We start from the raw sequence: 15,090 nt of genomic DNA, 5'->3' as shown, positions 1-15,090 counted from the left end.
TACTAGGTTTGTGCTAAATTAAAATTTGTGTCCAAAAAATAAGGTTAACACCTGACTGACCAAATGCCTTCTGTCGTATCCATGAACTTGAATTGCAAATTAAATTGGTTCTGTATCTCCAAAAATATGTGATAGATTGTATATATGTTTCAACAAGGAATTTGGTATGTGCAGTTTTCAAGAAAATTCAAATAAACATTTGTTTGAAACTGATTATTCAGTGTAGTTGAAAATCAAAATACCCCAAGTAATAGAAATCTGTCATTTTAATGGTATTTAAATTTAATACTATATGTTTTGTAGTTTCAGAATATCTCTTGTCTATAAAAGTATAAAAAGGCAGTTTAATCAATGGGAAAATATGAAGTGTTAATATAAACATAGAGAAAAGAAACAAGTATGAGCCTTATATCCCCTTGAGCAGGTTCTATCAGTAAGATTATGGGTGATCTGACCTTTGACCTCAACAGTTTATGTTCCCAACGCCTTTGAATATCTGCTGGACTAAAGAATTCTGAAAATTCACAACCTTCAGAGCAAATAGATTGTCTTCAACTGTGTCTTAAGCAGTCAATCCATTATTGTAAGACTTTGTCCCTTAGTTCCAAAGTCTGTCCCCAGCAAAGATACCCTGACAGCCTTAATCATGATTAACTGCTCAATTAGCACATCTAATGATTCAAAACCCCAAAGAAGACCAGTTGACCTTTCTTCATAAATCAACATTCGTTGAAGTAATCAATGAATGATTACTTCATTCCAAAAATCATTTTAGTGAACCTTTCCTGAACTGCTTCTAAGACAAAAATATCCTTTAGTTCTATTTGAGAAAGTTATGTTCTTAAACAAAGCCTAGGTGTATAGTTGTGGTGAACCTTCATAATTTCATTGTCCATTCTTTCATGCAATTAAAACCAGCATTCCAATTGTCGTCTTAATTACATTGCCTTTACCAGCAAGTTAATGTTTCCTTCATAAGTACATACAGACCTGAAGGACATTTAATAATTTAACATTCTATTTGTTTCTTTTTCCAACTAAAGTGAATTTTGCATTTTTCTGCATATTATGCATCATGCACACTGATTTTTTCTCTCTCATATCTATGTCTCTTTGCAGACACTTTGTGTCCTCATCAGAGCTCATTTTCCTACCTATCTTTGCATCAGTAGGTGATCAAAGTCAATTTAAGGGGTAATCCAAGATTTAATTCGAGGATCTCTTGAATGTTATATGCTTCAGACACCACAGTCATACCTCTCTCTTCAGACAGAAAACACAAGGTTGCCTACAATCTCTGCACATCTCCATTGATCTGCAGAACTTTTATTTTAAGCAGTTTCAGTTATTTCAAGTTCAAAATATTTTTTTCAACATTTTTTAATAGGTCTGGTAATTATGATTACAGAATTATTTCTCATGATTTATTTTGCTAATGAATTTGACATTTCCCCATTTTCATGCTTAACCAATATTACAGGTCCTGTACAAATTATGACACTGTTACCCAATGTTTTTATTTTGCTTTGCTTTGCTTTTGTTGCACTTGATATGGCATTCCATTGGGAAAAGATATACCATTTTATCATGAATAAGCCAAAACAATACAGCATAGAAATGTATCTCCTGTTGCTTTTGCTAAAGACACAATATGGCGCTGGCAGCACATTGCACTTTGAACATAGAACAGTACAGCACAGGTACATGACCTTCGGCCAACGATGTCTATTCTGAACTTGATTCGAAGACCATCTCTTATCTACCTGCACACACCTGCACACCTGCCCTCCATTCCTCCATTGCCTATCCAAAATTCTCTAAGTGCCACTATCATATCTACCTCCACCACTACCCCCGGTATCGTGTTCCAGGCATTCACCATCCTCCATGTAAAAAAATCTCGTACATCTCCTTTAAGCTTTGTCCCACTCACCTTAAAGCTATGCCCTCTAGTCTTTGATTTTTACATCCTGGGAAATAGGTTCAAACTGTCTACCCTATCTATGCCTGTCATAATTGTATCATGTCTCCTGCAACTCCTGGTGTTCAAATCTATCTAACCTATCCCCGCAGTTAATACCTCCTAATCTGGCCATCGTTCTGGTAAATCTCCCCTGTGCCCTTTCCAAAGCCTCAGAAGTTCATCCATGAGTTTATATGGTGGGTTGACAAATTTTAAAATAAGTTGCGTATCAGATATAGCTCAAGTTGCTATCCATATTATTGAAAGTATATTATTTTGGATTGAAAAGTATTATATCATATCAATATAGTTTTAGTCTTCACTTGAATAAATTGCAGGGAAATATCTCTGGCATACACTTGTGGGGTTTCATGAAAATCAGGTTTGAAATGTTTTGCTCCATTCTACTTATTGGATCGTTTCCTAAAGATAATGTATTGTGGTCAATAATGGGCAGGTTGTATAATGTCTTTGAAGAGAGCAATGCCAAAACAAAACCTCGGGTAGCATGTGAATAATTTCACTATTGACAAATTGTATTTTTTGTTAACTTACCTTCCACTGTGAAGAATAAATGTTACTGTGACTGGACTGGGAAATGCTTGAATCTAACAGTACAATTGATCATAGTCACTTATATGTGTTATGTTGACTGAAGTGACTGGACTGTGTTATGTCCCTTGGCTTTTGTTACTGCATGCCCGAGATCTGGTCTTTTCTGTCAGAGCTTGTGATCTTTCTCTGTCTTTCTTCCTATACCCATGCTTCAATATTCATGGCTCTCACTTACAGGAAGAAGAAGTGGAGAAGTCTGGGGTAAGTGGCGGTACTGCAGGCACAAGGACATTTTTGCCAATTTGCATTTTTTCTTTCTGCTGCTTCCATTATGCTTTGACATTTTCATTTTAATCCTTTTGTGCTCTGGCTTTATTGGATGATCTTTACTTACTCACATGAGTCTTCTCTAACATTACTGAGGCTACTATAGTCATTTAGAAAATATGTTATGAGCAGTAACTTCAAAATTGTTAAAGCATGTACGTTGTTTATATAGTACTGGTTCGAAAGTGGATTATAAAAGTCTTAGAAACATTAACTTGTATTGACAGTCATAATTTAGTGGATACAAAGTTATTATAATTATAAGTATTTTTCCCCTTTCTTACGGCATTAAAGTATTTTTGTTTGACAAGAGGTTTGACTTTCAGTTTAATATTAAGTTTTAGCTCGCTTGACTGATTGGCAGATACATTTTTAATACATTTAAACTAAAATTGTATGCCATTTTTAGTCATTTGTACACAGAAAACAACAAGATATAATTTAGTGAGGATCTTTTAGTTTAAATATTTACCCAGGTTTATGGCCATTCTGATGGATGCTGGAGTTTATTTAGTTTCATTAAATTTAAGTTTAATCACTATCGGACTGTGGACATTGTAGTTCTTTCCCCCCTCCTTATATGGAGGCCAACATACTATTGCTCTGGAGTGGCTGCTTAAATTGTGCTGTAGTTTAAAACTGTTACATTTTAAAACTGTTAAACTGTAAAGGTTTATTTTTAATGTCAGGATTTATTTTAACTGCTACCTTTAACAACAGTCCTGCATGAGCTTTGATTCCTACTCCAACTGTTCTGCTGGAGTGGTAGCCTCTTTTAGACTAGTGGGCAGAGACGCTTATAGTAGTTTAAATTCTGATTGTAAAGTTGTTGCAGGATAGGGGTCTGCAGAGTAGTTGCTGATTTTTATTTTCCATTCACTCTTAATTCCCTCTTTCATTTTTGTCTGTCTGACCTACTGGAATGAGGCATGTGTTACTTTGCTTGAACAAGACTGACCTCAATCTGACTTTTGCATGTTCCAATCTTTGACCTTCCATGCTGAAACCAGCGGCATCTCTCTCTCTCTCTCTCTCTCTTTCCTCTTTGGCAGGTCGCTTAGCCAAGGCAGTACAAATAGTACTGTATTAGATGTGGTACAGGCAGGGGGACACAAGAAGCGAGTACGTCGCAGCTCATTTCTCAATGCAAAGAAACTCTATGAAGATGCACAGATGGCTCGGAAGGTAAAGCAGTACCTTGCAAATCTTAACCTGGACATGGATGAAGAAAGTCTCCAGGCCTTGTCTCTTCAATGTGAGCCAAGTACGAATACATGTAAGTTATGGATTATTTTCTCTTTTTGGAAAATTTTAATTAGGTTCTATTTTATTAACCAATGGAGCGACTACAATTTCAGTATTCATTATATTGTGCATTAGAAGAACGTGGGCCTTGATTATCTAGGCAAATACCATTCTGAAGGTTAATTGGCTACTATAAATTACTTCAGAGTGTACCTCAATAACAAAAATAATCAAATGAAAGATAATGGGCCTGTGTGAGAGGATGAGTTGAGGGTCAAGAGAAATAAGGAAAGAGATAAGAAGAGTAACAGAATTGTTTTTCTTTGAGCTGGCATGGAGCTGATGCCTCTTTCAGTGTTATTATAAATTATAGGACAGAGGGACGGATGGAGGACAGAGGGTGGTGGGGAGGACAGAGTAGCAGGAGGGCGGACAGGGGGCGCAGACAGGCAGGAGGGCGGTCAGGGGGCGCAGACAGGTAGGAGGGAGCGGCTGGCAGATAGGAGGGCAGGGAAGCAGAAGGGCAGAGGGTTAGGTAATTCAGTCATGACCTGACATCTCCAGGTTGTGAGTGCAGATCGGACAATTTGGTTTAGGTCTTTGGTTTGATTGTGTGCTTGCAAGTTACGAGATTATTTAGCTATAATTGCCGTGGCACCAGAATTGGTGCCACTGCTGGTATCCTTGGTCCGCACCTCTGTCCAGTTCATGATCTAATTACCTATTGACCAACATCCATCGCATAACTGTGACCGATTCTTCACTGCTTTGTATCACTCATCAGCTCCTAGAGCATGTGGAGACGCAGGGCCTTTGAAACCGTGTGGACCAGAGCCCACACTCTTGCTTCTCTGAAAGAGGACTGGGGGGAGTGAGGGGGGCTACAGAGGTAGGGATGATGTGGGGAGGGAAAACAGTGCCAGGGAAAGCACTTCCTGATTCATGAACATTTACCCCGTCCATTCCCTTACAATGATCATATCCTACAGCTTGAAAATGACACTGCCAGTTTTTCCTGAACAATTTGCATCCAGTATTATTTTTGTCCGGTATAAAATGGATGTTTCAATTTCTCACTTTGTGTATCTTTAAATCTGTATTCCAATTTCTGTAAAATGTTTAAAAGTTAGCAAAAAAATAATTCGTTTTTTAAACTTGGGTTGGCATCTCTAGATTATTGTGATGGGCTACCAGCTTATTCGATGACATTGCTTTTGCTCAATGTCAGAGATTCCCTTGTACTGATATTTATGAACAACTGGCTCTAGAAAAGGGAAATCCGTTCCACAGATACTGCTGAATCATTGCGGTGTCGAAGAAGGGTGTCGACCCAAAAAATCACCTAGATGCTGTCTGACCCGCTGAGTTACTCCAGCACATTGTGTTATTTTGTGTATTAACGAGCTTCTGCAGTTCTTTGTTTCTACCCATGTGGAAAGAAAAGCTTTTTTCAACCATTTACCGTTTTTGCCTTCTATACAACATGCAGGACCCACGAATAAAAGTTGAACCAACTAATAACAAATTAATTTTAATATTTGCAGCATGTTTCATACTACCTTGCAAGGAAAGGCATGATAAAAATGTCTGTGCTAAGTCAGTGAATATCTAGCAAGAGGCAGGGTAAATATTTCAGGCTGATAACCTTTATCTGGATCTGAAAATTCATAATTTGCCACTTTTTCGCTCTTTGCAGATAGTACCTGTATTTTCACACTTTTGTGGTTTTATATTAGATTTTCAGCATGTCTGTATTTTGGTTTTGTAAACATGTTTTAAAAATCTCTTCCTTGTTACCTAGTACCCAAGAATGCAGGAGAAAGAAAAGCAGGCAAACTTTCAGATACGTCTCCAGTTGCTCCAAGATCAGGGGCACAGCAACAGAAGCAGCAGAAAGTGAATCAGGTCCTCCAGGTCCCAGCTGTATCATTATATCCATCACGCAAGAAAGTGCAAGTTAAAGACCTACCTCCATTTGGTAATATTTTTAGAAATTACTTCAGTACTCTGATTTTGATCTATTTTCCTGAAAATATTTGCATGAAGATCCGTATGTGGCTGAAAATTAATGTTTGGGATAGAAATTGCATAGCTTGGTAAATCTGTAAGCATTGCACATTTTGGGGAATTGATGCTGATGGTCAAAATGCGCACCAGTTTGGGGCAGAAATATGATACATTCAAGAGAGTCAAAAGCCATTGTTCTGAAACGGAGCAATGAAATTCTTGCTAGTGCAACCCAGGCTATTCGGGGTTCATAGTGTTCAATAGCCTGATAGTTGTTGGGATGAAACTGTATATTACTGTTTTCAGACTTGTATTCCATCTTCCTGATAGCAGGAGTGAAATGAGAGCATGGCCATTGCGGTGTGGGTTATTGATGATGCTGGCTCCCCTAAGGATTTCTAATAGTGATAACTTCACTGCAAAAACATGGGTTTGCTGTTACTTCCTGTTACCGCAACTTTGGAAACCTAGCAGGCACAGAAGACATGCGTAGGAAGGCACAGCAGCTGCTGGGTTACCCCGACGATAGACACAAAATGCTGGAGTAACTCAGTAGGACAAGAAGCATCTCTGGAAAGAAGGAATGGGTGACATTTTGGGTCAAAACCCTTTTTCAGACTCGACCCGATACGTCACTCATTCCTTCTATCCAGAGATGCTGTCTATCCCGCTGAGTATCTCCAGCATTTTGGGTTTATCTTGGCACAGAAAACATATTGCTAACAGTCTGCCTCATTGACAGAATGTTGCCTGTACCCAAAAATGAGAGTATGCTTCCTCCAATTTCTTCTCTATTACCCTACTCTATTATGCAGTACCAATGCCTCTGGCTATGTCAAATATAGTTATCGTGTCTTTAAGGCATGTGATCTTGACATCAGCTTGGAGAAAACTGCCGCAAGATGTGCAGTAAATTAAAGTAAATATTACCAAGATGACTAAGGCAATATTGATACTCCACAGATATTACAATTAAATTGTAGCTGCACCAGCACAAATGTACTGTCAAGATTAATGCTATTTAAGAATAACCTAAGTGTTGGACACATATTATTGTTGCAAAAGCTGATGAATATATATATTTCTTTTCCATCATTACATTTCTGTTTAGCATTATTTTTACTTGCTTGAGCTGAACAAGATTTAATTACATGGCTGCGTTAACTTATTTTCTTAAGGTACTCATTCTCCTCAAGCTTTGAAGAAAATTCTGTCTTTGTCTGAAGAAAGAAATTTGGATCGGAATAAAAAGCAGGCAGAAGATACCATATCAAACACATCATCCCAGCTGTCATCTCCTCCTACATCTCCTCAGACATCACCAAGGAAAGGTGAGTTTTAGAAAGAAAATGCACCAGGCCTCCAGGTATGAAAACAATGAAGAGACAGTTTGATGATTTGATGATTTAAAGTTGAAACGCTAATGTGCTATGAAATTTTCAATCTGCATCATACAATATTGCCAAATCTATTGCATCACTGCACTCCAGTAGCTTTTCATGTCTTATGAGAACTTTGCAGATGTATGTAGTATATGCAGCCTAGATTTACTTTATTTCATACTGAAACTAGTTCCTTATAGTAGGGCATAATGTTGAATATGACTTGCAAACAAATGCAAAAACTATATGCAATCATATTTGGACTTATTTTTTTCATTATTCTGAATTGAACTATTAAAAATACTGTCAAAGATGCATTACATATATTTCATCCTATCTAAATTCAGAATTTGGTTTGTGAATTCAGTTCATTGGTATGACGTTCAGCTTTAATTTCTGGATATGTCTGGTTAGTGTTCATGAGATTGTCATAAGTGATAGGAGCAGAATTGGGCCATTCGGCCCATCAAGTCTACTTTGCAGTTCAATCATGACTGATCTATCTCTATCTATCTAACCCCATTCTCCTGCCTTCTCCCCATAACCTGACACCTGAACTAATCAAGAATCTATCTATCTCTGCCTTAAATATATCCACTGACTTGGCCTCCACATCCTTCTGTGGCAAATAATTCCACAGATTCACCAACCTCTGACTAAAGAAATTCCTCCTCATCTCCATCCTAAAAGAACATTCTTTAATTCTGAGGCTATGAACTCTAGTCCTGGACTCTCCCACTAATGCAGAGGTTCTTAACCTGGCCTATGGGGGTCGTTTGGAGCTTTGCCGGGGGTCATGAAGGGGACACAAATAACATATCAATTTGTTGAGCCCATGTTTAGGAACCTAACAGAGGTACATACCACATACAATTTTTTGTTCGCGTATGCGCGTATTGGTGCCAAAAAGGTTAAGAACCACTGCACTAATGGAAACATCCTCTCCACATCCACTCTATCCAAGCCTTTCACTATTCGGTTTGTTTCAATGAGGTCCCCCCCCCTCATTCTTCTAAACTCCAGCGAGTACAGGCCCAGTGCTGTCAAACGACAATCATATGTTAACCTACTCATTCCTGTTGAATTTACGCAGTTCTAAACTACAGCTGACTAAAATGGTAACCTAGTTCCATTGTAAAGTGTGAATATAGGTCCAGTTATCCTTGTTCTTATTTGTTGACGGGTATTTTGCTACATAATTATATGATTTTCTTCAAAGTTTGAGAAGCATGGGTACTTTGAGGACAGAAGGAGCAGTTTTCTCCTGATAATGGTTATTTTATACCTTTGCCGTTTAGAGCAAAACAAATTTCCACCATATTTTTCTCTTGTTTGTTTTAAGATGTGTTAAAATAATTATCAATATGAAGCAATGGAATGAAGCCATGTAATTAAACATTGTTGAAATTAACACATGCCAGGAAATAGCTACACCTGATATCATCTGAATTTACTAGTTAAAGTACATAACATTTTGTAAAATTGTAGAATGTTGCCTTTAGTGCACCTGTTAAAGTCCCAAATTTTGAGCCTGCCAGGCTTCCTGGATCTTCCAGTTGCTAACCATATTAACTCCATTCCCATGCGCACACTGACCTTTCTGCCTTGGATTTCATCCATTGTATATTCTTCTTCTGACTGCACGGATTTAATAATAATAATATCTTTTATTGTCATTGCACATAAGTGCAACGAGATTTGGGTATGCAGCTTCCATCCGACATCATAACTTAGTAACTACTAAAATTTAGGTTTAGAACATGGTTTGTACAAAGAACATTACAACTGTAAAATAGTCAAAACAGACTAAAGTGCAGATGTGTTTGTGCGACGTGACCATCCGAGGGAGACAGTCCATGGGGGTGGGGGCACTCAGCAGGGCCGGTTCAGAGCAGCTATAGCTCTGGGAATGAAGCTGTTCCCGAGTCTGGAGGTGCGGGCGTAGAAGGCCTTGTAACGTCTGCCGGAAGGAAGTAGTTTGAACAGTCCATTACAAGGGTGTGAGGAGTCTTTGTGAATGCTGACGGCCTTCCTGAGGCATCGTGTGTGGTAGATGCCCTCCAAGGCTGGTAGCGGTGTCCCAATGATCTTCTGCGCTCTGTGGACGACGTGCTGAAGAGCTCTCCTCTCCGCCTCCGTGCAGCTGAGATACCACACAGAGATGCCATACGATAGTATGCTCTCTGTCGTGCAGCGATAGGGGGTTGTCAGCAGCTGTTGGGGCAGACCAGTCCTTTTCAATGTTCTCAGAAAGAACAGTCGTTGCTGTGCCATCTTGACCAGCGCAGTGGTGTTGCACTGGTCAAGAAGGAGATTATACCAACGGAGATTTCCAGCAGGTTCACTGGTTTCTTCCAACATCTCTAATCGATGGTGAAAGGTTAATTAGCTACTGTAAATCTCCTTTGGTATAGGTATATATTGAAAGGATTGGGGGGGGGGAGGTGGCTCATGGGCATGTGAGAGAAGATGAGTTATAAGATTGCATGGAAACAATGAGGGAGGATGAACTGATTGGATTGCTCTATTGGATGCCAGCATGGTCCCAAGGACTGAATAGTTCTCTTTTGCATTTAGTAAGGAATGATATTTGAACATTGTTCAGCTATAGATAAATTTGCATAGATGCAATTCTTGGTGGTGTGCTGGGCTGTTTACCAGCTTCCAACTGTGCATCATGAACTCCTTGGATGGGTGTCATTATATAGAGCAAAATATAACATTGTCGGAAGGCAGAGAGCCATCAACCTCAAGATATTCAACTGAATATGAGAGCCACCTGGCATGATAAACAGGAGTGTGCCTAACTAGGATGAGTGTTACTAAATGATAGTATAAATAGGCTGGTTTGAAAATTGCAGTTTGCATCCCTGTCATAGATAATGGAGCAACAAAGTGCCAGATAAGAGAAACGATGAAAAGTCAGAAAACAAAATTGCTGGAGAGTGATAGATAATTTTTAAAGAAAGATTAATTATCGTGACCTGAGTGCAGTCACATTGGATAAGAACATATTGGCATAATAAATTCAAAAATTTGATTTCTAACAGTTCTTTATTCTACATTAAGATCATTTTTTTAGAACATCTGAGCTGCCATCATCAGGAAGAGAAGCAGCTTGTAACGGCTTCAAATGTGCAGTCGCTGTTTGTTTTAGTGTTTTCAACCTAACAGATGATTAAGAAGTGTTTTTTTGCAAAAATAAATTGTTAGCATGCGGCGATTATTTGATGATTATTTTATTATGCCATTTTTTAATAAACTAGACATGTCCAATGCTTGTTACTCACCCGGTGCTTAAATTGTTTATTAATTCTGATATTTAATTATTATTTGTAGATTCAAATTGTACTTTGGCACACATGCGCCTCAAGTTATTTCTCTTTTGCAGATATTTCCGGTACAGAATATTTTAACAATAATCATTTTATTAAATCCTGCTAAAGAATATAAGTTATGTTCAAATGTTATTAGAATTATCTTTCTGTAACCAAATATTTCTGCTTGAACCTGGTTGGCATTTTATTTTTATGTTTTTGTTCTGTGACTCCTTTGTCCTTGTGGCTTCCTCTAATGTACTCAATCGATTGGCCTTTTTATGCCAGTAGATATTCACTGATTAAGTCACTTAAAGCAAGAGATATGAAGCAGTATGTTATGTAAATCTGATTATTCCTCTTTCCTCTCCCCTGCATTCCCCCTTCAGCTTTTAATTAGCAGAGCTTACCTATAATACGTTGGATTAATAGTTTCATGTTTTTGTGTTTTCCAGGTTTTATTTTGGCACCCAGTGCCACTGCTGATAATTTTTCGGACTCTGGTCACAGTGAAATCTCCTCCCGCTCCAGTATTGTTAGCAATTCCTCCTTTGACTCAGTCTCTGTCAACCTGCATGATGACCGACGACAGCGACATTCTGTCAGTGTTATAGATTCAACTTTAGGCTTGGGTGTAGAAAGAAGACTGGAGAAACGATCAGTGGCTGATCCAGATCAATACTATATCAGGTTAGAGCAATTTCTTTGTTGATTATCAAGCACTTAGCTGCTGTTTGAAATGATGCAGCTCCAAGAGGTTTGTAATTCGGTTAATTCTGATTTAGGTCGAAGGTTACAGTGATTTCTGATTAAAAAACATGTATTTTATCTTGCCATGCTTCCCATGCTGACTACTGATTGACATTAATTTCTGAGTTAATCTCCCAAAGTATACAAATGACAAATTGATTTTACTTATCCATTTGTTCAGTGGTCAGAGGCATAGTTACTTCATTCAAATCAGATAAAAAATTGACCTGAAATTCTATTAACTTTAACCAAATTTGAATTCCTCCAATTAACCATTTGAAATTTAGCGAGTCAGATAGGCCAAACCACTCACAAATGTTCTCGGCATAAGACTCTTGCTTTATTCCATGTGAGGTACTTGTATTTTCTTGAGCATTAGCAGTATGTCCGACTGTGTTTCTCCCCAGGTCTTATTTGGTTGCACTGTTCATTTTTGACACTATAACAGAGCATCACTATAAATTAATTCCCTTTCTACACTTACACAGTAAGCTTTATAGTCTATTTTTTTATGATTCTTTCATAATTCAGTATTACATAATTATCCATAGGCATAAGGGCAACTTTCATTTGTATCTCAATGACATTGAAGTCAAGCTCTTCACCACGTCTTTTGACTACATCTGTGCTTTCACAATGTTTATCTCATATTAAATCTTAGTCACCATTTTTGTCTACCATTAATTAGATAAACGTTATTATCATCGGATCGTACCGCAAACTCAATATGCCATCAATTCCATCCTTCACACTGACCATTCTCTCAAGCTGATTTAGAACATATCTTAATCTTACAATCGTATCTGATGCTCATAAACCTATTGCCAACTGAAGGTACAGTATGGGACTACCTTGTGGAGCACGGATCAGCGTGTTGTCTGCGGACAAGAGGAAATGCTATAATCCTGGGAGTGGGGAGGGGTCAGTAATGCCTTGTTCCTCTGTGGCACTAGACTTGTCAGGATCCAGAGAGACAATGGTGTTCTAATCTTATTAATTAGAGAAAGAGACAATGGTGTTTATTATCAACTTCCAGATTCCTTGGTGGCAGATAACAGACTCCTGGATGTCATTTCGATGCTTTCCATGTGTTTTGTTCTCTGTGTCAGAACTGCTCATGATGGAGAAGTATTTGAAACTGGCCGTTTTTTGGTGCTGCAAGGAATAAGAGAAATGTGATCAAAGTGGCATAAAAACTGAAAAATACTTGGCATCATGTGTGGAAGGAGAAGCTGAGTAACATTTCAGAAATGCGATCCTTTGTGAAACTGGAAAAGAGATATTAAAGAAGTTAATTTTAATTGTGGCATGGGAAGATCTTTATTCCTGATTATAAAGGTGCCGTCAATTTAGTTATACGAGATAATGGACATCATTATTTTATGTCCAGCATTTAAAACAAATGTTATGTTTTATTTAGTTCGTACACACCACCCGGCACAGATGGCAGAGGAAGTCTGTATACAGGAGCAGCAGTACTATCTTCACCAAGCATGGAAGAGTTAACTCAGGACCAAGGAGACCGGACGTCCCTTGATGCAGCGGATAGTGGTAGAGGAAGTTGGACTTCTTGTTCGAGTGGATCACACGATAACATCCAAACAATTCAACACCAAAAGAGTTGGGAAACGCTTAGTAGTTTGGGAAATCTTCATTATGAGAGCCCTGCTGAAGGAACAGGTCTAACGACCATGTGGGCTACAGGCAGCCAGATGGACCAAACCATGTTTTCTGAGCGTGGCACAAAATTGAACAGGCAAGGCCAACCCAAAGACACTGTTGTTCATGCTCAGTCCAGGAGTAGCTGGGCATCATCGCCAGGTTACTGGGCAGAGGATTCCGAAGGTGACACAGGAACTATAAAACGGAGGGGTGGAAAGGATGTATCGGTTGACTCTGACGGAAGCACTACGACGTTATCTGGAGAAGATTCTAATCAAACTGTGAGATCTTCTCATATAGCAGCATCTTCATCTACAGCAAAAGGTCTCATTGGTAAGTGTTCAATGGATCTATACCACAGTTACAGGTTATTTGTCTAAACTAAGATTATGCTCCACATCTAATTTACTAGAAAACCTGAAAATAATCAGTTGTTATTTTCCATCCAGAATCTACCCAATTCTCTCTGCCCACCCACATTGTTCGTGGATGTGAGAGATGGAACAAGCTGACCACTCCTTCCAGTGCCCTCAATAGTATCAGACAAAAACATTTTTTAATCTATTCAGATAGACTTAAATTCATTTTTTTAATTCAACAATTAAAATTGAAATAATTAAAACATGTTAACATACTCACAAAAATTACTAAAAACTCAAAATAACCACAGTAATCTTTTCTGATGGGTTTAAGATCTCCATTCATTTTGAAAGAATTGCTGTTCCTATGTTAGCCTGTCTGGCATAAAGTTGAGGCTGGATGGAAAGTGGGAAGAGTGGACTATCAAGAACACTAACACTCACCTCCAACTATCTCAGACCTGCCTTTCACCACATGTGATTTGGTCAATATATTTTTTAATTTTTGTGAAAGCTACTATATAATTTTCCTTCTTTTAATATCACTACTTTTCTGGCCTGTACTGCACTCTTCGCCTTTATTCCCAGTTCCGCCGCAGTTATTGATCTGGCCTACAATATGAGTGCATGAGACGGAAGTTTAGCACTCTTTCATCTCCATGTCCTTGGTGTTTTCAGATTATAGAAACATAGAAATTAGGTGCAGGAGTAGGCCATTCGGCCCTTCGAGCCTGCACCGCCATTCAATATGATCATGGCTGATCATCCAACTCAGTATCCTGTACATGCCTTCTCTCCATACCCCCTGATCCCTTTAGCCACAAGGGCCACATCTAACTCCCTCTTAAATATAGCCAATGAACTGGCCTCAACTACCTTCTGCGGGAGAGAATTCCAGAGATTCACCACTCTCTGTGTGAAAAAAGTTTTCCTCATCTCGGTCCTAAAAGATTTCCCCCTTATCCTTAAACTGTGACCCCTTGTTCTGGACTTCCCCAACATCGGGAACAATCTTCCTGCATCTAGCCTGTCTAACCCCTTAAGAATTTTGTAAGTTTCTATAAGATCCCCCCTCAATCTTCTAAATTCTAGCAAGTACAAACCGAGTCTATCCAGTCTTTCTTCATATGAAAGTGCTGACATCCCAGGAATCAGTCTGGTGAACCTTCTCTGTACTCCATCTATGGCAAGAATGTCTTTCCTCAGATTAGAAGACCAAACTGTACGCAATACTCCAGGTGCATTATGCTGTAGACCGAGATGTAGGACATCCATTAAATTGTTTTTTTAAGTCATCAACAACATTTTTTCTTTATAGATTTCACTGCAAAAGTGAATTTGTTTTTTAAAATATTGTGGGCTCCTTGGGGTTGTTGGTACGGTGGATGTGCAAGGTTATTTATTCTCCTGGGAGATTATGCTACTAGGGATCACAGTTAAAAGATAATGGGTCATCCTTTTGGGGATCATGAATCTTTGTATGTCTCTTCCTAAAAGGTGGTGGAGGTAGAGTTTTTTTTTTG

General features: G+C 38.5%; 1 protein-coding gene across 3 annotated transcripts in view; it reads left to right on the top strand.

Annotated features, from left to right (window-relative positions):
• Nucleotides 1-15,090, top strand: part of rapgef2 (Rap guanine nucleotide exchange factor 2) — a 96,407-nt gene that overhangs the window by 57,511 nt on the left and 23,806 nt on the right. For 2 of the 3 annotated variants that reach the window (XM_033018290.1, XM_033018282.1), the window contains exons 16-21: nucleotides 2,756-2,779; nucleotides 3,898-4,121; nucleotides 5,892-6,068; nucleotides 7,276-7,428; nucleotides 11,252-11,486; nucleotides 12,967-13,541. In XM_033018290.1, the coding sequence (XP_032874181.1) occupies nucleotides 2,756-2,779; nucleotides 3,898-4,121; nucleotides 5,892-6,068; nucleotides 7,276-7,428; nucleotides 11,252-11,486; nucleotides 12,967-13,541 (1,388 nt within the window). The remainder of the gene's footprint in view (nucleotides 1-2,755; nucleotides 2,780-3,897; nucleotides 4,122-5,891; nucleotides 6,069-7,275; nucleotides 7,429-11,251; nucleotides 11,487-12,966; nucleotides 13,542-15,090) is intronic. The other variant, XM_033018272.1, reaches the window with a different exon arrangement.

This window comes from Amblyraja radiata, chromosome 1 (assembly GCF_010909765.2).
Source record: "Amblyraja radiata isolate CabotCenter1 chromosome 1, sAmbRad1.1.pri, whole genome shotgun sequence".
Lineage (NCBI taxonomy): Eukaryota > Metazoa > Chordata > Chondrichthyes > Rajiformes > Rajidae > Amblyraja > Amblyraja radiata.
The sequence above is the reverse complement of the archived record's forward strand: the minus strand, read 5'-3'. Positions and strand labels throughout refer to the sequence as shown.